Source organism: Molothrus aeneus, chromosome 13 (assembly GCF_037042795.1).
Source record: "Molothrus aeneus isolate 106 chromosome 13, BPBGC_Maene_1.0, whole genome shotgun sequence".
NCBI lineage: Eukaryota > Metazoa > Chordata > Aves > Passeriformes > Icteridae > Molothrus > Molothrus aeneus.
In genome coordinates, this window is record NC_089658.1 from 13,946,460 (window position 1) to 13,972,615 (window position 26,156).

At 41.5% G+C, this 26,156-nt stretch overlaps 1 protein-coding gene across 1 annotated transcript in view; it reads right to left on the reverse strand.

Annotated features, from left to right (window-relative positions):
- The window catches only part of AKAP13 (A-kinase anchoring protein 13), a 205,322-nt gene that overhangs the window by 114,089 nt on the left and 65,077 nt on the right, over positions 1-26,156 (reverse strand). The window contains exons 5-6 of the mRNA XM_066558526.1: positions 16,482-16,629; positions 5,549-5,845 (exon numbers count right to left, since the gene is read on the reverse strand). Coding sequence (XP_066414623.1) covers positions 5,549-5,845; positions 16,482-16,629 — 445 coding nt within the window. The remainder of the gene's footprint in view (positions 1-5,548; positions 5,846-16,481; positions 16,630-26,156) is intronic.

Consider the following 26,156-nt stretch of genomic DNA (forward strand, 5'->3'; position numbering starts at 1 on the left):
AAACACAAGACTTTGAATATATTATTTCTGTGTAATTGTTTTCTGCTGTAATACATGAACAGACAGTTTATCTGCTCAACTGAGGACCAAATTTCCATAGAAGACTGTCATATGTACTTTGCTAACAGTAAAGGATTAAGGTTTAAGGTGCTATTAGCACAAAACAAATAAGCATTGAAGGGGAAAAAAACCAACTTTGGGTATGACATGCCCAAGAACACGAAGTAAAAACTTTCATTTTAAACCTGATTAAATACCAAAAAAACCCCAAAAACTACTGTTCCTTTTTAAAAAGAACTTTCCAGATAGAGTAACCTACACCTAATGTTCAGTTTATGCTCCATGCCCTGAGACATCTCATGAGCCAGCCATGGAATGGGGTAGCATTGCTTTGTCTTCCTGTGCTCATGACCTTTACTTGGTTCTCACCCAAACTCATACACACTCAGCAATTTGGAAATCTACCATCACATCTGGCCCCAAAGTCTTGCTTTCTGCTGGAAATGTTCTCACTGCTCAGATCAATCCTTGAGAAACAAGGGTAAAGAATCCCAGAACCAAGCTGCCACCTCACACTGAGGTCCTAGAGGAAGGCTCCAGCAGACAACTGCTCTGCAGAAAGGTCAAGGCAAAGATGTTGTGTTTGGAGTTATGAGCTCAGTTAGTAAAGAGATGTGTGGGTAATTCCTTTCTTAATCCAATAAACAAGAAATTTTTCAAAGCACACCAAAAGATCTCCATGTCCCCATTCCCACTAATATCAAAGGGAACAGGAATATTTCCATGCCAACAATTTCTCAGTCACAGACTAAACGGTACATCCCAGTCTTGAGCAGCACATTTCTGATACTGTCTGAACAAAAGTTGCTTTCTACTTCCCATTTTCCACTGCAGAGGGCACTAAATTTAGGTATGGAAAAGACTCTTTACATCTTATCAAGGACTGCTGCTGAACAGAGCACTTTGTGCTGTTGGCACTGAACAGATCCTGTTGATTTATACCATACCATCCTTTATCAGGGAGGACAGAAGCTGAGCAGCAGACTGGAAAGGATATGAAACCCAACCAAAAGAACACCTGTAACTATTACATTGAAAGGGTTCCAAGAGAAACTATAACAAGAGTGCAGCAGATGAACAGATTAAAGCTTCATGTCTGAAATACATCATCAGTAGCATAACTTTAGCATCCACTCATGGGAAAAAAGATTAGGTAAGACTAGTAATCAAAGACTAGTAATCAAATTCTGAAAGTTTTTAAAAGGCTTTTTAGGATTTTTTGTTTAAAATAAGATGGGGTTTTTTTGGTGACATTCTCCTTTCATGTAAAAAAAAAAAAAAAACCAAACAAAACAATTAATGATCTGTATTCCTGGTGAGACTCATGTTGTCCTGTACATTGAAATCCTACTGGTTTTGTACATGAAGTTATTAAACCCATAATCATTCAGACTATTTCAAACCAGGGCAGAGAGTCTCCCTCTATACTCACCCCCTACCTGGTGAGGTCATGGAGTTTAATTTCCCAAACAGTTCTTATTGAAGGACCGAATTTGTCCCAGAGCACTTCTGGGAAGCTCTACATATTCAACACATCAGTAACTGCAATCAGTTAAGTGTTCTATCTAATCTGATGGTCTCCTGGTTATCTCCTTGAAAAGCTGGCTCACTATCTCACAGCAGTCCTTACACTCCCAGGGGAATTGCTCCACATCATGGTGATCGGTGATTGCAGCAAACTTCTGCCAACATCAACCAGCTCCTGAAGCTCCACCTCAGAAAGCTCACACAACCAAAAATCAACCACAGCTCTGCGTTTCACCACTCACTTTTAATAAGCAAAATGGAAAGACTGTTTCCTCAAAGGTTTTGTCAGAATATTACTTCCAAGTTATTTTGAAAGTGATCTGCTTACTAGTGATACAATCAAACTCTCTAAGCTTTTCATACCTGAGCCTCAGATCCTCCCTATTTTTTTTCTCCTTTTTTTTACTCCACTGCAACATAAACAAGCTGTAATTATTACTCATACCTCAAAATATTCAGTTGTGGTTTTCTAGTTAGCTTATTTTCTCTTCAGTACTTTAAAATAGAACATCACAGTCCTGTACTTACATTGCATACATCCTCAGGATACATATTAAATTTTGATTTCTAGACATAAAGTGTAACAATCTGTTCCATTTAAATAGCTGCCTTTAAATGCCACTGAGAACAGTAAATAGCCCCACTTTTGACAGCAGTAACAACTATGTTCTTTACAAAGTTACAGTGCACTTATAATTATTAAGACAGACATGATTATATGGCACCTGAAAGAAATGCTGTGTTTGGAATACCACAGTAACAAGACTAATCCTTAATTATAGATATTCTGAAATTGTGGATGCCATTGGAGCTCATACAGATAGACAGATAACTAACAGCAGGACCCAGGAACTGCTTGCTATGGAGAGACAGTGTATGCCTGGTGAAGACACAGCTGTGTCTCAGGGACTGTGCTCTTCCCCAGCCACACACTGTCCCGGGCTCTTTTCTGCCTCTCAGTTCATCCCACCAAATGCTGGAGTACCCTCTGCCAGTCCCAGCAAGAGAATGGAGCCCAAGCACCTCTGATGTCAGCTATCCTACATCCTCCCATTCAGCTGTGTCCGTTCAGTGACACAGCAGATGAGTTCAACAGCCCAGGGACAGAGGTGGCCTTTCCAGCAGCCTCTCTGCCCTCTGGGGTGACAGCAGTGAACTCCCTGCCCTCTGCTCAAAGCCTGGCCAGGGCTGGGTGCAGGCAAAAGCCTCCACACAAAGCCACCCCCTCCTCAAAATTCAGCCTGGATTTGCGCTCAGCGGTGGATCTCGTACCCAGCTTCTGCCTGCAGAACGCCATTACTTCCTAACTTTTGCAAAAGTTAGATTTCTACTTCAGGCCTTTGAAAATCGACCTTTGAGCGTGTTTGACAACAGCAGCCTCCTCTGAGCAGCAGTTCCCCATCAGGCTGTGGCACTCGGGGCTCCTGGCTCGCTCCTGCCTTCGGAGGTTCTGCTGAACAGCAGCGTTTTGTTTCCAGCCCACAAGGGCCCATAGAGACGTGCCAGCTCAGAGGCAGCGCTAAACGTCTTTCAAGAAGGGATCTGACATTTCCTTTTGTTCTCATTTCTATAGTATTTTCTCCTTCGAGAAGGTTATTTGAAGTTATCTGGTGCTGACATTTAGGGAAATGTGAAGCATGAATTGCAGTGGCTGTTCATAGGTAGTGAAGCAGTGCAGGACAGGGTGTCCCACTGCAGGCATTGGCTAGAATGTGCCTAACTGTTCAAAAACTCCTACAGTGCAATCTCTACAGGGCTTTTCTCTCTCCCACACACAGATTTACACACAAGCACCAGTATAAGGGTGCTATATTTCAGCACAGAGGTTTTTCTAATCTGGCGCTCCATCATAAACCAGGGACATCTCTTCCATCTCACAGAGTTTCATGACCAAAAGGATGCTTCTGTATGCAAATCCTTCCTGTCACAGACACAAAAATCCCCCCAAATTCCCTATGTGTAAATATCTCCTTACAAAAAACTACCAGATAACTCTGCCTCTAACAAAAAGGAACATATTTTACAGCACTAATATTCATGAATTAAATTTGCATTTAGTGACATTATATTTATTCACTTCTATCTACACACACCTCACCACAAGATGCCAAAACACTCAAGAGTTTAAAGAATTTGGCACTACAGAGCTCCCCCTTCTCACTGTGGATGCTCTACAAGTCCATTAACATACAGAGTCCTGCATAACCACAACTTCCAGATGCACAAGCAAGCTGAGCAAACCAATGTAAATCTTATGGCCTGGTTTCCCTAAGTGCTGGTTTCCCAAAGAATAATCAAAAAAAAAAAAAAAAAAAAAAAAAAAGCAGCAGATCTCAGCCTTCCTGCAAAATCAGCAACAATTCAGAGTTTCAAAGTTTTTGTTAAGATCACTGTGTGGTCATAGTGATTTATATCACTTAAAACAAAAATGTCTGCATTATCACAACACTTTTCAAATGCAGAAAGAAACATCAGTCAGTTCCACACAGAGGAAAAGAAGTGTTATCTCCTTGTAAACATATAACAGCTGCTGAATTTCTATCAAGGAGCCATTAAATATGATCAAATATTTTAATGTCTGCTAACATGGGAATTGTCTGTCCTTGTATTGAGCTTTACAAAAGCAGTCAGCAAGCTGGATAAAAATAAAGCAGGAAAATCTCCCATGGAAAACCCTGTTGCAGTGAGAACTGAGCAAGTCACATCCCAGCCCTATTCAAGTGTTTGTGCCACTGCATCTTATAAAAGATAACAGATGCCTCACAGTCACATTCCTGAAGTGAAACTGTTTGTGAAAATACCCTGGAAATTTACAGCGAGGATTTGTACATACTGGAAGTAGTCTCCTGGTCCCATGTGTGTTTCCTTTTACACCCTTGTGACAAAAGAGGCAGAACTCCAAGGACAAAGACACACCACAGCACTCTGAACCCCTCAGCACTTCTGCTTCAGCAGCCACCAGAGACTTTGGGCCAGCCTTGGCATTTATTAATAAGCTCTCAGTAGCCTTCACTGCTGTGGTTAAGGGTCAAGTTTTCCCACCCTTCCCTTATTTGCAAAATTGTCCAGGCTTATTTTGGGGAACTGCAGTATTAACCCATCCTGTGTGCAACCAGGGATATGATATAAACCCTCAGGGCCAGAGCCTCAAGTCCTCCAAGAAAAATCACATGTATTTTTCATGTCACAGTCGTTTTGCACCTGTGCTATAAAACCGACATTAACTACACGTGCCAAATTTCTGGCACAAGGATATTTCCAGAAGCATCAGATATTCCACACACAGGGTTCTATCAGCATACAGCACTATGCTGATACACATACCATTGTTACAGACACACAAAAAATGTTTTCAGGCTGTATGTGAAAATACTGACTGTAAGCTCGTGATATTCCATAAGAGAAGAGCAGGAGAAAACATGAATTATGATTATATATATATGTATATATAAAATATAGAAAAATAATATAATATATATATAATATATTTAGGTATATATAATAAATATATATAATAAAAATATATATAATTATATATATGATATATATATTATATATTATATATTATATATTATATATTATATATTATATATCATAGATATATAATATAATAAAATATATATGTTCTATATATTATATATGATATAATATATGTAATAATAAAATATATGATATATAGATATATATAAATAAATATGATAAAAATATTTTATATGTTTTATATAAAATAAGATATTTTTATATGTATGTAAGGTGTATTTTATATACCTTATATATTTTAAGGAGGCTGAAGGGCAAGATATGAGATGTGGATGGACATCACATCCCCTCTCTGAGCACAGAGACCACCACCACACCTTTTGGAGAGTACATGGCAGGCTTCCAGTGCAGGGAACCCTTTCTCCCAAGCTTTTCACCTCCCTCTCAACCTGCAAATCTCACTGTGCCCCACAATCCTCACCGCTCAGGGCCTGGTCTGCTCCCAGCACGTTCCATTCTGCTGGCAGCTTCAGGTGTCGAAATGCCAAGGCCACTTTCTCATCCAAGAAGTCCACGTCTGCAGCAGGTGGCCGTGACCTGTCCAAGAACCGAGTGAAGTTCAGCGCCTGCTGGTTGCCAGCACAGGTGGCCAGAAACTGGGCAGCATCGTAGGCTTCGTCCTGGACAAACTGGAAACTCTCCTCTGCCACAACCAGAACGGGGTGACCTTCTCTAGAGGCACAAAGTGCCACCTTCACTGTCTCACAGCAGTCATGGCCTGCAAAACAAAATTCAGACAAATGGTAAAAAAAACGGCATGGGCTGAGGAAACACAACTGAGCAATTCCTTAGATACCCACACTCTTTGCATTAAATGCAATAAGACCAAGTTATTGAGGATCACAACTCTAAATTAACATTGTCTTTGGAATTTATATGCATCATCATTTATATTATCATGAGAGATAAGTATTTCTTATAGATTTTAAAAGGAAAAGATGTATACCTCTTCTCTGTCCCAGTATAAGCCAAGAACTATAAGCTACCCAGGCTATTTATATACAGCAACAAGCAATCTCAAGAGTTTTCAGTAATTTAAGTAAAAGATTTTGCTATCATACCTAAAGCCAGGTTATATGGACAAACTTTTCTTTTGCTGCTCTGCAGGACTCCAGTAACTCACCAGAAACTAGAATCTGAGTGCTGCAAAACTACATACTCCAAATGCTGTCACAATACTTGGCTTGCACTGAAAACATTGAGATTTCACCTAAAACAAAGGTCTACATGGCTACCAGAGCACGAGCTGCCTGGGCATGTCCTGTGTGTGCTCACTGTGACACCTGCCCCTTGCATTTGGGTTCACACAACAAAACTAAAAACTAACCTGCTTCTGCTAAATAAAAACATGGAAATGGCCACTTTCCATATTTACAAAACAAGAGGGTTGCAAGTCTGGTAATTTCATTATTTATTTAGGTCAGGGAAACAGGAGAAAGGAGGCATGGCAGCAATTTCATTGACTCAGAAACTTGAGGGGAAAAAAAAACCAAACAGCAAACCAAACCAAACATCTTTTGGGAATTTTGAAAGGAAAAATATACTATGTGTCCAACACAACTAGAACTTGCAGTTGTCAGACATGCCCCTTCAATAATAAGGTTTGTGTTTCAAGTTCACTGTGTGGTACAGTTTCTTGTTCCAGCCTCAGACTGACGTCATGGCTGTTTTTGCCAGAACAGCATGGACCCTGCACTAATTACTGGAAAAGCTTTTTTTGCCCATGACCTAAGCATACTACCACATTCACGAAACCCTGATTAATTAAATACAAAATGACGATTTATTTTTAAAGGCTTGAAAATTCAATTTAAGCCCCTATTTGTGGTCAGTGGGAAAGTTTCCTTCTTCTGTTGGGGCCTTTTGCTGTTGATTTCCCTGACAAAAGGGAAAATATGTCCCTAATCTTCATGGTCTTTCAGCCAACCTCACAAATCTGTTCTGAGGCTTTTGGCATCTGTACAGATTTTGTCTACTGAAAGAGGCAATCCTGAAGTTAATTGAAAGGTCAAAACTGCTATTAGGACACTGTGGGTAACACCAAAATTGTCAGAGATGAGGCTGTGGCTTCCTAAGGAGAGCAAATGCAGCTGGAAAGGTATCAAAGGCAAGTGGAGAAAGGAAAACACTCAGGGATGTTGCTGCAACTGCTCAATACAACCAGGATGCTCTGAAGCTGAAAGGTGAGAAAACCTTCCTTCCAGCACCAGATACCTATTAGCAAGAGGATGATATGAAAGCTGAAGGAGTAGATTTTATTTCTGTTGTTTTGAAGAATAGGGGTAGGAAGAACTTCTACTGCTCTTGAAAATACTGCATGTGCATTCTAATCCATTACTGTATCAGTACTCAGCTGCCCAGATGGAACTCATTCACAGATTCTGCTCATCTTCACAGTAAAAACCCCAAATGCTCAAGGGAGAAGTGGGGAGGATGATCCAACTTTGAGGGAACTTGCCTTTAAGGCCATTTAGAACTGTACATGCCTCCCCCTACACCTTCTTGCTTTGCTGATCTTCCTAAAGGCATCAAATACAGAACAGGTAAGACATTAATTTTGTTTCCAACCTCCACAAAAGGGATCTCCATGCAGACTGTGAGAGGACTGTGCCAGCCTACAGGAGCTGACTCAAATCCTGCAAACCGGGCTCTCCCTAAAGCAGAGCAGTGGAAGGTTGCTAGAATGCAGAGTTTAAAAAAAACAAACACAGTAAAAGCTTTCTTAATAGCATGAGGACAGCTAAACCTTTAATTCAATTTTTAAAAAATATTTTCTGCCTATTCCCATAAGAATCCCATCTGCAGAATAACCTAGAATACAACTACTCTGCCAGCAGACTTTCAGGATTGATGCACCAAGCCAAAACAGCCCACGAGCAGCTACAGAGAAACCATTTGGGACAGTCACTTCCTTGTCACAATGCCAAACAACTCTGCTGTGGGACAGCAAAGGCTCTTCCATCGAGACAACAGCTACAGGAACCTCTGTCAAGACGTGTGGTCTCCTTAAAGCAGCTCATCACGGATGTACACAAAGTTCCCTTGGACGGAGTGTGTGTTAAACACCAGCTGCAAAAGGCAACACAAGGGAAGGTGATAAAAAGACCATGTAGCCAACAAGGATTCTACTGAAACTTCCCCAGATATTGAATATGCAGCCTAGAAGAGAAAATGACAGAACTGACAGTCCATTTTTATCTAACAGGATCAAACAAGCATCACACTAAACCCTAGGGAATGTTCCTCAAAAGGGCAACAGCTTGCAGTGCTTTGATGTTGTGCTTCCTCCCATCTGAGAAGATGTCAGACATGGGGGCAAGAACATGGGACAGGTTCTGACTTTTGGCAAGCAGTTCAAATGAAAGGGGAGCCAGGATGTAACAAGAGCAGACAATACTTGAAAGGTTGCTCAAGAGGTCTCTGCCCTCCTCCTTTGAAATGGCTGCTGGAGCGGTGTGAGCAAACATGTCCCCAGTACAGGAACCTTCTGAAGGAACCATCAGTGGAGCAGCACTTCTCACCACATCAAAGATCCAATGGTCTGGACTAATACCTGAACTTCTACAGCCCTTGTCCCAGAGCATGACCAGAAGGGAGCTGAGCTTTCTGGCACTCTCAGGAGGTAAGTAATTAGCACTGCAAAATCAAATCTGTTTTCAAGAGGTTAAGTAACTTGTTCACAATCACACAGAGCTCCAGGCAGTGCCAGAACAGTACTGCTCCTGTGCTTCACCCTTCTGCTCCCTCTGGCAGACAGCAGGGCTTTCTCCTAGTATGGGTTAAGCACCAAGTTATGCACTTATGAGCCATCAGGGTGGTTCCATCACCTCTGTCCATCCACTATGGACTGCTGAAACCCCCTCATACACCTGCCTAGATGTGGAACAGAAAAATGTCTGGCATTGAAAGGGGAAAAAGAAAAAACTCTGGCTGTGTCAGTGGGTTGGTTTTGGTGTTCTGGTGGAATAGTAATTTTTTTGGAAGTGGCTAGTGTGGTGCTGCTTTGGATTTGTGCTGGAAACAGTTTTGCTAAACCGGGCATATTTTCCTTCTTACTGAGCATTGCTTCCAAAGACCCAAGGCCTTTTTTTCTCCTCACCATCCCACCAGAGAGGAAAATTGGGGCACAAGGAGTTAGGAGGGGACACAACCAGGACAGCTGACCCCAAGTGACCCGAGGGATATCCCAATGTCAGTGTACAGAGCTGGGGAAAGAAGGAGGGAACCTCCACTGCGTGTGATGGAGCCCTGCTGCCCTGAGGATGGCTGAACACCTGCATGCCCATGGAAAGGAGTGACCTAATCCCTTGTTTTGCTTTGTTTGCATGTGGCTTTTGCTTTATCTATTAACCTGGCTTTATCTCAACTCTGAAGTTTTCTCACTTTTGCTCTTCCAATTCTCTTCCCCATGGCACAAGAGGCAGCTGTGTGGGGCTTAGCTGCTGGCTGGGGTTAAACCACAACAGTCAGGAAGAGCAATGAGCCTACTGACAAAGGTGTGCATTTCCATAGGTTGAAAACACATGGAACTGAATAAATCACACAGATAAGAGCACTTCAGAGAAGGGATGAGAAATCTCCATGCTTTAAAATGCTATCAGGTTCCCAATACTGCCCAGCAACCCTTCTGATTGCCTTCAGTCTTCTCCAGAAATCAGGGCCTTTGGGCAAATAGCAATAGAAATTATTAAATACTCAATTTCTGTCATGCTTGTACCATCCAGCAGTATCCTTGTTCAAGTTTTAACTCTCCTCACAAACTTAAGTGTTTCTCTCTAGCTGCCATCTCAGACTGCCTGGCTACACTTCCTTTCTTCACCCATTTTTTTTTTGGACACAGTACCAAATGTGGTCATTCGCATGCTGTCTCTGATAAAAATCAAATGATCCATCTCTTAACTCCAGCAACATTGCATTTTATACCATTTCTCCTTTTGCTCCTCACTTACTTTAAATCCAGCTTAGAAACAATTCTTGACTTGGAGCTGCTTGGAGAAACAACAACATATTGCAGGAAAAATACAGAAATTTAAAACTATTTCAATTTATGCAGGGATGGGTACAGTGCCTAATTCTGCTGCTATGAAGTGAATTCCTCATCTACACATCAAACCACGCTTTCAAAATTATTTTAAATGAGACAACAGCTCTTGAATTGAAGAATTCCTTACTGGGAATGAAAGGGGACTCTTAATAAAGCTTGCTCTGGGGAAAAGATGAGAATGAAAAATGAAGACATGGTGCTCTGGTCTGTCTGTCCTTATCCCTGAAGAGATGAGATGTATCAGAATGACAGCACTGCTTCCTCTACATGGTGCTGATGTAGATCAATGAGGACAAGAGCAGGGGGGATTTCTCAGCTGCAAGTCATTAGCAGATAAATTAATGTACAGCTAAGACTTGTCCATCTAATTGCTACCTGTGCCTGTGATCTGGGGTGCAGTTAAAAGGGCAGCAGCACAACTCTTCTGACTACTTCTTGTTTAACAAGCTCTACATGGAGACAAAACACCCCTAAACAGAGCTTTATTAAAAGTTGATTTCATTTCCTCCTCTTCCAAAAGTGGAAATCCTGTCCAATCCTCCTATTTTCAGAATTCACACTGGAGCTATCAAACAATGGGCCCCCAGGCTGGGCAGCTATTTAAAGCCCTGCTGGAAGGACATGTTTGGGTTTGCTTGGTAGGTGACTAAAGACTAATTGCATCCTCCAAGTCACCATGGTGGAGCTGGGTTGAAAGAGGTCTTACAGAGAGATTTAAGGACAGGAAAACCAGACAACCAATGTTGTGAACCCCATGAAGGATCTCAGATTTGCTTCCAAGATGCATCCAAGAGATGCTGCCATCTGATGGCTTATGGAAAAGGAAGCCAAGGGATCTCCTGTGACCATCCAAAAAGTGCTTCTTTTCTGCTTCAGAAATCCTCAGTTCTGGTTCTGAAAATCAGAGCCCATCTTTGAAGTGCATTTGTGAAATGTACACAGTTACTGTATTCACTCTTGCAACACAGGAAGCCTTATGAAATACACAGGCACAGCACCAGCACTGGACAGGAGCCTCTGCTTTTCCTTTCAAATCTTTCACTGGAAGGTGAAAGAGAGATTGAAGAGTGGGTAAAGATTTTTTTAAAGGCTTTTACACACTGCAGATGCCCTAAAAACCTAGAGAAGTGTAAGACCCCACACATCACATCTTAAATAATTTCAACACAGATTCAATCACTTTTTCCTGTGACTGATGTCATCTAGTACTGGCATCACTTCCTTTTAATTACACTGCCTCAAGCAATTAAATACACAGAAGAGGATGAACTGCAAAAAGTCTTCTTGGCTATGCTGTTTTAGTCTATTTTAAGGGGTTTTTTGTTTCATAATTAAGAGTATTTTCAAATCCACAACTGGTATTGCCAAGTGGCCATTTGTTATGCAACTTGTTTACCCTTCTGGTCTACCAGTACAAAGACTGTAATTCATGAAATACAGCTTTTTCTATGAAGAATTGTTTCTTAGGGGAAAACACAGTCTGTGGTAGAAATGAATAAAGCATCACCATATGTAAAGGATTTCACAGTAAAAGAAAAGTTTGAAATGAAGGTATTTCCAAGCTAAATGAAATTAATTTCTGTCTATCTTTTTAACTAGCAGAAAGAAAGTAAGGAAGAAAAAAACCCAAAAACCAGCAACTCTGGGAGCTATGGAATTAAGAAGAAGTTAAAGATTGAAGCTGCTTCTCTGCCTTAGCTTAAGGATGGAGAGAGAGCTGAGAGTGAGTCAACGGGAATGTGCCAGCCCTGTGGAAACTGCTGGCAGGCAGCTACCAGCAGACAGACAGTCTCTCAGACCCTTTTTCTACTTCCAGTTTTGATTCTCCTCCCCTTTGAAACCCACACAAGAATCCTTCACCTTTTGAGTTCAACAAATACGAGAAAAGTGATTTTTGAATTACAGAGCTCAGAGTGATAGAACACATTGCAACAGTACTCACCAAGGCAATTACATCTCACAAAATTTACTTCTTGTTTTGGTGACCTGGCTCACAGATAGGGTGTTTCTTACCCATCACAGATCAGGAGCTGTTGCAGCAGCTCTGGATTTCTGGACTGTCTCTCCCTGTTTGAAATTTCATTTCAAATTTCCCCCATGTCTCCCACGCTTTCCAGACCACCAGTCATTAAATGCAAAGCAAAATACATGTCCAACCATACAGCTGCTATGGGGATGGCATGCAAACTTTTGCAATAAATGCACCACACAAATAGTGGAGCTCCCAGCACATCAGATCCTGCAAGAAAATTCCCCCAGATCTCCCCAAGAGTTTCCTGATGCTCAGAGGCCTCCGCTGGCCAGGGCGAGCTGTGGTTGGGACTTTTGACTTGTGTGGACAGTGATGAGGTCATCCCTTCATCTGCTGGTTTGTTTGCCAGATCATGATTTGAGGATTTTTATTATTGGGTTGGGTTTTTTCCCAGTGGGGAAAAAAGCTGCTCTAGCTGAGAGACAAGAGATGAGGCTGCTGTCTTGCAATGAATGTTTCACTTCCCTGCTTTGCACAGATTTCCTTCACCACCACATGCAATCTGCTTGGCCTCAGTTACCTTCCCTACCCTGCAGAGACAGTGGGAAGAAAAAAATGCATTGAGATTATGGGAATCTCAGCTTCTGTAGGAATAAGGGCTGGCTGAAAAGCTCAGTTAATGATCAACACCAGGAGTAGAAGCATCTGTGACCTAAGAGGACATATCCATCCCCAACAGCACAAATTCAGCAGGCAACAACAGTTAACCACAGCAGCAGAGATGGTATCATGTCTCTACTTCCTTCCCTGCTCAGACTTTTGATGCTTTCTTAACACCCAAACTCCAGTGCCCAAGATTTTGCACTGAGATCCCCACTGGAGCAGTGGCAGTGCCATTACACCTCCACCTGCCACTTAATGCTGTGTCTGATACAACAATGCTGGAAATTGTGCTGTAGAACTACACAGTGCCTCTGGTACTGAGGAAAACTGCTTCCAATAGGGAGAATTTCAACCAGATGAATTGGAAATAGAAGAACTGTAACAGTGACAGTAAAGCCAACAGTTAAATGAGGTTTTGGTAGCTTTTCACTGAGACAAACAAAAGCTTGCTTGGGTGATGTAACCTAGTGTGTCCTTAGGCTGGCAAAAGAAGCACTGAAAGCACACAAAACATCATCTCCTGGCTAATTCTTGAATCTCAGTAGCTAATTTTGACACTTCAAGTTATGACTGATCAGCTCAGATGAGAATATGTTTCTTACAAGGGGAAATTACCTTCCTTAAATTAATACAGCCAACAGCAGGGCAGGATAAATAATCCATCCCATTCTTCAGAGCAAGAGCATAAATACAAGTAAGTATTCTGTAATTTGAAGAAGTGATTAATCTGTATTTATCCACATCTTCAGGTAAAATAAAGCTGCTACCATAAAATTACAGTCAGAAGTCCTTTCTTTTACTCTGTACAGAAATAAAAGCTCACATTTGAACAGTATTACGGACTATATATATATTCAGTGTTTAAGACTGATGATAAAAAAAGCATAGGAAAGAAGCAGATTGCTCTAGTAATTATAGAAGATGCAGCAGTCATTTAATTCTGCAGTGATAAGCTTTTATTTAGGTAAAGTCTTTCAGGATATAGAGAATTTTCACATACAATGAAAATTTATGGGGTATTTTGACAGCTTATATTTCTATTCCATTTTCTCTAATCTTTCACCTAAAACAATTTTATGTTGTTGAGGTTTCTTTTCAAATGTGATTTTATTTGAAAGCTTTTCTAAAACATTCTGATTAATTTTGGCAGCAAATGTAATGAAATAATTTGTCTGTCTTTTACACTTCTGTACATCAAGAAACCCAATGAAAAACTCAAGAAACAAAAATTAAAAATGTGGGCTTGTTTTTACTTCAGCTTGAACAGAATTACTTCAACCCTTTCACCCCAGCTGCTGATGGACTTTATCTGAAGTCTCCTGGGGACCACATGAAATTTTGAGCACGTGGGGCAAGAATAAGGGAAGAACCTTGGAGTCCAGAAGGGATGCAGAGGAGGTTCAGGGAAGGCAGAGAGGCTCCTGAGTGAATCAGCCCTTCCCCAGTGCACCTGAGCTGTCCCCAGGAGCTGCTGTGCTCACAGGGATGTGCAACACTCCTTGCATCACAGGAACAAATGAAAGATGCTCAGAACTGAAGTAAAAGCTGAGATTTTTGGCTACAACTGTTTGCAGGAGTTTCCTTGCAGAACACTTGCTAAGTGCCCGGGCTGGGTGTCTGAACAAGGGCTGGTCTCACACACACTGTGTGCTGTTCATGGCTAATCCCTCCGAGGTCAAATAACGCTCTGAGTCACCACAGCCATTGCCAAGGCAACTGAGGAACATACAGAGTGTAAACACATGATTACAGATTCACTGTGCGTCCAGGAAGGAGGAGGAGGAGGAGGAAGAGCTGCACTGAAGTCAGTCATACTTCCACTGAAATCAGTGTAATCAGTGTAATCACTGCTGAAACAACGCTAGACAAATGCATGGGTGTCAGCAGAGGGGATGAAAAAAATCAGGCTTTTCTCATTTCTTGTTCTGCCTTTCCCCAACAATCTCTTCAGCACTGAAATATTTTTTTTCCTTAGGCAGTCTCACCAAAATGAGGTAGGAGCACAGATGAGGGTGCTATTCACATGGCTATTTTACATCTGAGATGTCACCTCTTCCTTGCACCACAGCCCTGGGCAGTGCAGGAATGAGACTACCTTTTTGAAAATTCCCTTAAAACTCTGTCTGAAACAAGCTGTATTTTGGGACAGCACCCATCCCGGTCCAACTTCACACCCCACAAGATCATGACTTTACTGGGTAAAAAAAAAAAAACCCACTAACAAAACAATCCATCATTGCTAAAGGAACAATTGAGAGAAATTCCCTCTTTTCCTTTTGAATCATGAACGGTGTCAGATTTCCCACTACCAGCACCAAAAGGAGCTGCAGGGAGCCCTCCCAGTGACTCAGGTACATCTGGGGCTGGCAGGACAGACAGTGCCCAGAGCATCACTCTGGTCCCACCTGGCAGCCACCTCCCTGGGCACATCCAGCACTGCTGCAAGGGCAGCAGTGATGGGAAAGAGTCGTTCCTGCCCGGAAATCCCATCCAGCAGGCTGGCTCCCACATGGGCTGGAGGGAACACTGAAGCTTTTCAGTTCCTTTCCTGGCACAAGCAGCCACAGCCCCGAGGGAGAGGTGAAGTCATTTTGAGCAGGGCTGGCAGAGCCCCACGCCCACCACACAAAAGCAGGGAAGGAGTCACCCCCTCTTGCTCTTCTGGGAGAAAATAAGCACTAATCTACTTGATTGCACGGGGCTCCAGTCATCAGTAGCCATAAAAAGGCTTCTCTTCCCAAGCCAACTGAACAACATGAACAGCACAAAAAGAGGAGGAAATGAAAAAAACTGAGTGGCCAACTTTTAGCTACTCATTCCCAAGAGAAAATAACTCCAAATTTTACTCCATGTGCATCTCTCACAAAACAATACTTAGGAGGTAGATGAAAAGACAAACCCAAGAAAAACACTTGATGGCCTGAGTTACACTGTGTGTAGTGAAAATGTCAGGCGTTTTTCTCACACTGGTAGCAGTGTGCTGCATAGCAACAAGTCAGAATGAAAGGTTAATGGTGAGGACTGCAGCCTGGAACACACTCATTCCCACGGTCCTGAAGTCACCAAAGGGAGATGCTGATTGGTTTTGTTTTGTTGGTGGCACAAAGGATAAAAACAGAGGTGGGCTTTCATGTGGAAACCCACCTCATCTGAACCAGCCATGGAAAGATGGCACTGAGCAGCACATCACCTGTACCGCAAGAGCTCCAGAAATGCTCTGCGAGCTGTGAGCTGAACAGGATTTAGGGAAAGGGTTCTATTTCACCAGGAAGACAGCAATGAACCTCAGTGAGTCAAGCACATGATGAGTGTAGCTAAGACTTACTGGGCTGTCCACCATTTGGGCAACAGCAAACTTTACAAATGTATCTTCTACCATCTTTGCTGCATTTAAAAGCTTTTTACTATGTGTGTGTGTAACTGTGAGTTTTCTGCAATAGCATCTCATAGTTACATATTGAATAACTGCAATCTCAAAATCATATAATTCTAGTGAAATCAAGTAAGAGGTTTTTAAAAGGCAAAAGCAGTCATCCAAACCACGTGTTCTATTCCTTGTGAATGTGTAAATGAGGATAAAGATAACCAAGCAAAGAGCATTACATTCCAGTCCACTTGCAGTAACCAAATTTCACAGACTGATACACTGATATGCAAAGAAAGGCAATTGTTTACCAGGAGAAATTGTCTCCAGACTCCCAGGATTAATCTTTCTCGTGCTTGTGCAGTGTTGGACAGTTGATCCAGTGAAGACTAAATAAAAAACTACATCATCTTCAACTTTATCTTCCTCAGTCAGCTGCACTGTAATAACAGAGTCACCCTAGGAAAAAGGACAAGAAACAAGATTAAGTTTACATGACCAAGAAGTGCATAATCTAAAATGAAATTACTCTTCCTACAATGTTCACACTCTCCATTCATACACTCCTTTCATAGGGCTCAATGCCCATCCTAATTTTCAGATATGCAAGTCAACCTCAGTGCCAAAGCCAGCCAACATCTAGGAAACACACTGACTGCAACTCTAGAGAGAGACATGTAGAAATATCCAGGGTATTTTTTAAATAACAACTTAATATGGTAAAATCACACCAAGTCTGACAAAGATGTGCACACCCCACACAGGGGTTTTTGTACAGACACAGACACACACACATATATAGACATATATAACACTATATATATATAAAATATATATCAGAATATAGACACACATAACAGAAATGAGATAGTGGCCAAAATTTCCTCTGCCCTCAGAAATTTGAGAAAATGCCCTAATTCTTGATTGAGCACTCAATTTCCCCTGTCCAAGCCAGCACTGCAACCATAGATCCAACCTGATCACTGAACACATCTCTCATCCACAATCCATAAATACACAAAGGTACCAAAGTTTCATATCAACTGAGATTTTTTTTCCTACCTTCCTTACAAAGACACACTAACTGTAGTGCCACAGACAGCTCTTCTCACTCATCATATAAGCTCACGCCTTGGTGAAAAGATCTGTATGTTACCAAATACAGTAGTTCTTCAAGCCTTGAGAAGAAACCTCTCATGATCTGTTGGTTAAACTCTCCTGCTTAGTATTATGGAGGATTTAGTTCAGTATCTCAGCATATTTTATCATTTAGCTCATCTTGGCTCTCAGGGAAAATTATATTTATAAAGGGCGCACACGGTTATCACAGTTAACCCAGCAAAGGGTACAGTAAATACACCTGAAATTCCTACATCTGCATGGGAAAGAACAGGGGCAATATGAACCAATTTCAGTATTCCATAGGGAAGGAAAAGCAGGGAAAGAGAATGTTTTACAGTTACTGCAGAACTAAGTGAAGCGTTTTCATTTGATGAAAAAATCGTAATCGACTCATTTAGGTAGGAAAAGACCTCCAAGAGCATCAGGTCCATTTGTTAACCCAGCACTGTCAAGCCATCACTAAACCACATCCCCAAGTGCCACATCTACACATCTTTTAAATGCCTCTGGGGTCTCCCCATACTTTGTTTATTAGCCTGAAAAAATTATATAAACTACAAGATACTGAGAACAACAGTCTGTGATGTGACCTTCTGTCCGTTGTCTGTGGAGATCAGAACCAGGTGGATGCTCCAGTTTTACAGAGCAGCTGTGGCTGCCAGCTCTGCCACCACCTCACTGAGCATATGGCTACAGCTGCAAATCTGGAAAAGATTTTATTATTATTATTATTATTGTTATTGCAGATTATGTAATTCTGATTTGCATATTCAAGAGAATACACATGTCATTTCCTTTAAAACCTCCTCCTTAAAAGGTTTCATCCCTTCTCTTTGTCAGATACAACTGTTGTAGACAATTCCCAGGCTTCCAGGCCCTCCCTTCTATCGCTTCCCACGCTCTGCCTCACGTCTCCCTCAGCTCCTTTCACGTTTCCTCCTCCAAATTCGTGTCCATTTCTCCCCTGATCCGGCCCATCTGGCACCTCCTGCCAGGGGCAGGACTGCACCTTGTTTTATACAAACAAGATTTTGTGGGGCAAGTTCACGACCAGCCACTGGTCTTAAAATCAAATGTGTGGGTCAATGCTGTGACACAGGAAAGAAAACCATAAATTCAAAAAAAACCCTTAGAGTTTTGTGAAGTGTATTTTGTATTTTTTAGAGGTTGCAGAGTTACAAATGTAAATTTTAGGAAGGTCTCATGTGATAATATCAGACCAGACTTCCAGCTGGGGAGGAAGGAACCATGTAGCAAAAGTCTATCTTGTATCGAGTCAGTGTTAAAATAAAAACAGGTGCAAAAAGAAATAAATCAAGCTTTAAATTCAAGCATGACCAGTTCACATGCTGAGTTGAAAACTAAATATTCCATTTCAAGCAAATGGATCCAGATTTGAGCTGATGTTCAAAAAAAACAAAAGCTAGAGTTTTAACCTACAAACCCTTTGTGCTTTGTTTTTTATATGTGTCTTTGTTCAAACCATTTCTCCCTTAAGGCATGAACATACAAAGTACTTAAACAGATTTAAAATGCAGGTGACACTTCAGAACATGCACCAACAGCACTGAGTGTTTAACACAGTATCTGTTAAAAGAGATTTTTTCTTTTGTTTAACTCTGAAGTACAGCTAGTCTAATTTTTGTGAAATCAAAGCAAATTGACAGAGTTTTTGTGAGAAGGCACCTGTCTATCCATGCAAACTACTTACATTTCTAGGAAAAACAATTTAATTTGCATCAGTATTGCAAATGACAATTTGTATATTTAGTTATTCACAGAAAACCTAGTAAATAGATGTAAGAAACCCCAACACCAGAGGTTCCACATAATCTGAAATCTAAGCTGGAACTTAAACATATAGCTGGACTTACCTGACTTGATACCTGACCTAATTTTGAAGGTGGAAGGTGGTCAGACCAGTGACCTCCAGATCTTTCCAACCCACTCATTCCACTCCTTAGATTTTAATTCAGTTCATTTCAGTTATTGTTTAAGTCTAGGGAGAGCACAAATTATCATCCGCTGGTATCAATTTAAAAGGTTCTTCAGCTGTGTCTAAGCAGCACTTCACGGTGGGAGGGTCTCCACCACCCTGCTCCCGCCTCTTCTGGAGGATCCTTCAGCAGAAACTGTGGAACACTGAGCATCTTATTTACTGGATTTTTTACTTTAATTTTTAAGTTGTCTCCCTGCAGGTATCACCTGAGCTAACTCGGTCACTCTGGTGGTACAGGTCACCCCCAGAAGTAAAAAACCCTCCTTCTTCAACACACCTCTCTACCTCCCAGTTACTGACAATTTCATTGTTCACTGCCAATTTTAATTTGATTTTTAAGTTATTCAAACAATGTATTTATTTGGAAAGGAAATAATACTCAGAACAAACCCCGCTCTTTCCAAGATTTTTGGACTTAAAGAAAATCAGTTACAAATGCAGCCAAATTCCTCCAACCCACATAGAAGACTTTCCAATAGCCCTATTGCATTCAGCCTCCAAAAACATTTTAATTGAAGTATGTTTACCTTTATTCATTTAATATTGTCCAAAAAATGTCATCTGTTCAGGATCACTGCCACACAAGGTGGTTATTATAACCCTTCTTTCATCCCAAATGGCTAGAAATGGGAGGCCAGCCTGCCAATATCCCTTTGGTGAAAGTACAGACAGATCAAAGCCATTCTCTGGAATGCTCCAACAAATAAGAATAATTTAATTTCAAAACTAGTTTGGATCGACTAATATTTACTTGGCTTAAAGCCCATTGGAAATGAAAACATTCCATCGTGGTCCATTCATGAAAGAGGCCACCCTGTCCCTTGTCTGGATCTGAAAAATCCCTAGTCTCAGATGTAATGGGGTGTAAAGAAGGTGGATGGGGCTCTTTCCTATACACATATTCCCTTTTCCAAACCACAGGGAGAAAGCAGGTCTGCCTCACCATGGGACAGGTGCACTGGAAAAGCCAAGCCTGACTTTGAGCTTTAAACTAGAAAAGAACATAGGAAGGGATTTTAGAGTGGCCCATCTCTGAAGTTTTGGCAGCAGAAATACAATTATCTCTAAAAAGGCCCAAATGCTGTTTGTCAGCATGATTTGCTGCCATTAGCACAACTCCACCTTTTTTAGGTAGTAGCTCTTCCAGCATTTGTGGGTGGTGTGTAGGCAAAGCACGAACAACTCCAAGTAAACCTGTTAAAATGGACTATTTACCTTCAAAGGCTTTTTTTTAAATAGATGACCTCAGCAATATTTGGAAGTGGCAATAAAGTAAACAAAACCTTTAAGCTCAGAAGAATTAAGATCAATTATGTTGTCACCTGAAAAATACTATCCACCTTCCAAAAAGAAAAAATGGTTGTAAGCATATAAAGACATCTATCTTTTCCACTTCAAGCCTTGGAAAGGTGTCTGCTTTGGGGGAACTGGTCATCATTTGGGACCATGGAAACAGCCCTGGCAAATGCAGAATTCCAGATTTTAGGATGAAAACCATGAGTTTAGTTGGCAGTAGGGAAGATTCCCCAAGGGATATCAGCTCTACGAGAAACAGGTACACTTGTCAACAATATACTGAAAAAGGGAAAAAATATTCTTAACATGCTAGCTAACAAATTTTAACATTTCTGAAAACAAAAACGACAACAACAAAACCACACTAAAAAACCCCAAACAAACAAAACAAAAAACCAAAAAAAACCCCACCACATACCAAAAAACCCCCCCAAAAACCCCCAAAAGGCGAGCTGTACTTTTGTAGCTGAAGCATTTAATTTCTAATCTGGGTTTTCCCCCCATGGTTCATACTGGGAATTTTAAAGAACATTACTTAAGCCGCTAACCACCCACTGATCTCCACACACGGAATCTAAAAGTACTTATCAAAATTAAGTGTGCGTTAGATGGCACTACTGCAGCACTCTATTGTTACTTTAACAATCTTCTTTTCATGAGAAAACACCAACAACCAGTAATCATTAATTTATTCTACCCAGAAAAGCAAAATGCAAAAATTGCTGCTGACCATTGACAGCAAACTGTGTCTGTGTCCTCATGCAGCACAAACCTACTGAATGGGAAGTGCATGGGTTAGATGGGTTGGAGATTCACATGAAGGAAAGAAAGCTTTTCTCCCTAGGTATTTCCTTCTAAGAGCTGTAGATTTTGGGTTTTTGTAGATATGATGCTTTATGAAAGAGGCTGGATTAGATGAGTAAATGTAACCTGTCATTGTAACAAGTTCTGTTTTGTTTCCGCTACTCATAACATGAATCAGGCCCTGGTTGAGTCACTGCTTTATTGCATTTTTGCTTCTTCCCCTTTGGGAAGCCCTAAACTGCTCCCAGGAGAGCTTCTCCATAGCCAGTACAGCACAAAATCACAGCTGTGGTTTCTTCCTCCTCCTCCTGCAGTTCAGGCTCTTTGGTACCTTTATTTATTAATTTTTAGATGGAGTTGGACTCGCTGTTACCCCAGCTAGTGCTTGACACAGAGTACCCAGGATCAGGCTGGAATTCCAGCAGGAGGCAAGTCCTTTCACATCCCTGTGCTTTGAGTTTCCCCATCAATGAAATGAGAATCATGGTCCAAACACTGAATACTTTTCATCCAAATGGCTTTTAAAGAACAGCTGGCTTTTCAATCACATGACGTTTTCTTTGGAAAAGGTGCAGCACTGACAATAATTAAGCTAGACAAAATCAAAGGGAAAGTTGAGACAATTCCACCTCAAACTGAGAACTGCAGAGGAGTCTGAAAGCAGCTGGAGCATGGAAAAGGGAACTGCAAGGCACCTTTAAAAAATGTAGCAGAAATCATCAAGTAAGGAAAAAAGTACAATATAATTGTTTAGATGCTCAATGATCCATTACCATCTAGCTCTGTCAGTACACAACAAGATCAGCAGATAAACATTTGCTCCCAGACAGTTCCCATATCTCAACTGAGTACCCTGGAAGGTCCCTCCCATCTAAGGTTACTTTGGGTTGGTGCAAACTTGTGCTTAAACCCTCGGAGAATGACATCTGGAAAGGACACATGGACATCCCCTTGCAGAACAAAACCATGTGCAGCCACACGGGCTCCTGACTGCAAAAGGAAATGGGCGTTCGGACAACTATTTTTAGAGCAAACATGACAGTGCTCTCATCTCCTGGAATAACCCTTTTGATTGAGAAAGGCTTAGATCCCAGTTTTTCCAGGTCTGAGTAAGTGTTCCAGCCACTCAGCTGTGACACAGCCCTATCACTGCCGGCTCCAAAAACCACAGAATGCTCTTCCTTCCATGGCAAGAAAATAACCTACACCCACCAAACTCTTGCAGGCTGCTATTCCCAGGTTAACAGATGAACAGCTCACACTTGAGGGGCACAATCTGTCCTACCTCCAAAACACCCAGCTGAGTCCCCTTCCCTCTCTGAGTTTGTCAGTGGATCTCAAATGCCTCAGCCTGGAACATCCATCCCCTTGTCCAGATGTGGCCATTTAGCCTGCAAGCTCCCAGCACACGGATAGAAAAGGAAGGGACCATGGGAGGAGGTCAGAGGTATCTCTTACAGCAAGATAACAGCAATTATTACAGGCATCCTCAATTTCACCACTATGGATGGACTCAGAGGAGCACTTAGTGGGAAAAAAAAAAGAAGTCACATCAAACACAGCTCATTCTGCAGAACTCCAGGCCCCAGGAACAAAGGTAGGGCTGTAAAATGTGTCTGAACATGAGCAGCTCTAGAAATCCCCCCTCACCTGGAGATATGCCCCATGATTAAGGCAGTGACCTGGGTCAGGAGCAGGGAGAAAGATGGATGTCATTGGGGTAGAGTGTTGCAACCTCCTGCAGATAAAACCTTCAGGGAAAGACTCCAAAAATAAATAGAATGGCAAGCTGCCAAGTTCTGGGGCAGATTGTGTCCTTTTTCATAGTCAATGACTTCAAACTCCTTGATCTTAAAGCATGAACCAGAGAAGTTTTCCTAATTAAAAAGAAAACCAAAAAAAAAACCCCAAAAAAAACAAAACAAAAAAAAAAAAACCAAAACAACAAAAAACCACCCGCACAAAAGAAGACAACAAGAATGACTCCAGTAGTTTAAATATTTTTTTTTTTAAATCGACCTCCAAACCTAACCTTATTTCCTCTTTAAATTAACAGTAGTCCTATTATTTCTACCAGTGAAAGGTTTCAGGTTAACAGCACAGATACTGAGCACCTCTGTGATGAGAAAGTCAGATTTTGCAAAGCACTCTCTCATTCTTTGGAAAACACAATCACAGACCATTCTGTCTTGCCCACAGGCCACCAAAAGAGCAGAATGATGGCAGATATTTTTCTGCCAGCCCACAGAGCAAATCAAGGTGATATCTCCTTCCATATTTCATTAACACTGCACTGAGCCAAGTGATCTCCTCTTCCAATAATAGCCACAAAGCCATGACTTGAAACAGACTACTTTCATTCCTCAAAGGTGAAAAAAGAATTTGGTCCAAAAATAAGATTAGCTTAGCACACTGATGGATAAAATGTTGACACAAGTACAGATTCAAAAGACCATTTATTCAAGACTCTTAGGGAAAAAAAGAATTTGTGGGAAAACAAGGACATTTATGATAAACAGCCCTGAGCTGTTGCCTCCAGGCCCAAGCTGGCTCTCATGGATCCACCCTGGGTGCAACCTCTGCTGAAAAACACAACATGGACACCTTCAACTTGCCTGTCTGCAGAGCCAACATTGTTAGAGCTGATTTATTAACATCATCTCACAGCCTCAACCACAGCCCAAGCCAGTCCAGGTGTCTAATCCTGCAGCAGGATTTGCTGGCAAAGAGATAAAAGGTTTGAGGAGGGCAAGGTGTGGATTTTCTACTCTGAACCAGCGTGAGCAGCACAAACTCCTGTGGAAATGGGTATGCTTCAAGAAATCCATTATTAGTGGCCCACATCCTTTGACAGAGCAGGTCTCTGTCAGCCTCCAAATCAATCATCCCCAAGATGAGTCTTTATTGAGTGTCAAGATGCTATTATAACCATTACACACATATTAATCCGTGCAGCTCAAAGGAGATCTCTACAGACTGCCAGCAGAAATCCATCAAAGTAACAGGATCTCGTTAGTGCTGAGAGAGACACATGATTTATCTTCATGCAGAGATCATCCTGACATGCCACTCTGCTAGCCAGAGCCAGGCAGGTTATTAGATTGGGCTGTTAATAGCTGATTTAGCTGTACCACTGCCTCAGCACAGGGCTCCACGTGCTCTGCAGCACTCAGAGTGCATCAGCTCAGTGCCAGCCCGTGCTCCACACAGACAGCCCTCACAAAACCAAACAGCCAAGGTCATTTCTAATAATTTCTGGCATGCACAAAAACGTGGTAAAATTAACAGTACAATTATAGCAGCAAAATGAAACTTAAGGAGAGAAACAGAAAGGATAAGAAGAGTGCCATTCACCCTTTTGTGCTAAATGTAAACACCCAGGGAAAAACTGCAGTGGGGACTTTATTGTTTTGGTGGATTTTGCAGTTTAGTAAAGAAAATAACAATTTAATTTTCATTTATTCAGGCAGTTTAGTGTTAGCCATGTTATCCACTTAAACAATTGTGCACTTTCTGGCCTGAATAAGCAAGTATTGACAGTAACCTCAAGCCTCTTCCACCACAAACCCTGTACAGCTCTGGTATAGAGGAGGTGTAGATGTACACAAAAGCAGTAACACATTGGGGTTAACTTTAAATTATGCATGTCTCCATGTAATGTCACAATGAATACAAAGACAGGACAAAAGAAGGTGAAATTTCTTTGCAGCAAAATGTCCCCTCCAGTACCACCCAGTTTCTACAAGTACTGGTCTTTCAGGCTTTTTTTCTGAAATTCTGGAAACTACTTCAATCAGTTCCTAGAAAAACACACCCAAACTGATGTGAATGTCTTGCTCTGGCCTCATCCTAAAGCCTCTTCATTACATTTACGAGAACCAAAGCAGGTAATTTTATAACCTGCTGCTTGAGTGATTGATAGTGTTTCCTACTAATTGCCCATCTAGCAATAACAACAAAATTGCAGTGCTTAGGAGCAATAGCAGGCAGCCTGAATGTGTGCAGCGACTAAGAGGAATCCAGCTACTCTCTTGGCACCAGAAGGATGGAGAGAGTCACAATTCCTGGAAGATAAAGTACATATGATGACATATTATTAGAAGCAATCTTCTACCACTGGAGTATTTTCACAAACAGCCTTGGGGTGTCTTAAAGAAAACCAAAAGCAAAAAAAAAAAAAAAAATCAGGTTTGAACACTTAAGATCCAAAATCAGAAGAGAGCTGAAGTATGGCTTTTTCCTGGTACTTCAGCCTCCTCTACAGTACAGCAAAACCTTCAGAGAGACAGAGCTCAGTGTGTTCCAGAGCACTCATTTTCCTGCCAGCTGCAAAATATCCTCGCCAGTCTTTAAATTTTTCACAGCTACAGTACTTAGAGCTACTGCAATGACTGAGGCACTTTTTAAAGTGACATTTTTGCCATGAGAGAACAGAAACCATTATAATCATTACCTTACTGATGAAGTAAACCTCCCCAACCACAACTGCAGACAGGTGAAACTTTTGTAATGTTTAAAAGAAACACTTTAAAACGTCAATACAAACACAGGCAGCCCTGAAGATGTGTCCTGCGACAGAACTGCCACTTGATGGCACTGCACAGCATCGAGCTACAGTGATTAACAATTATTTTATTTTCCACTTAAGCACAATATGGAATTGCTTTACTGAGCCAGGCAGAGGACAAGCACTTGCAGGGACACCACATCCAACACAGCCTTTGGGAGCACTGCAGGCAGAGTGCAGGGGATTTGGGAGGCTATG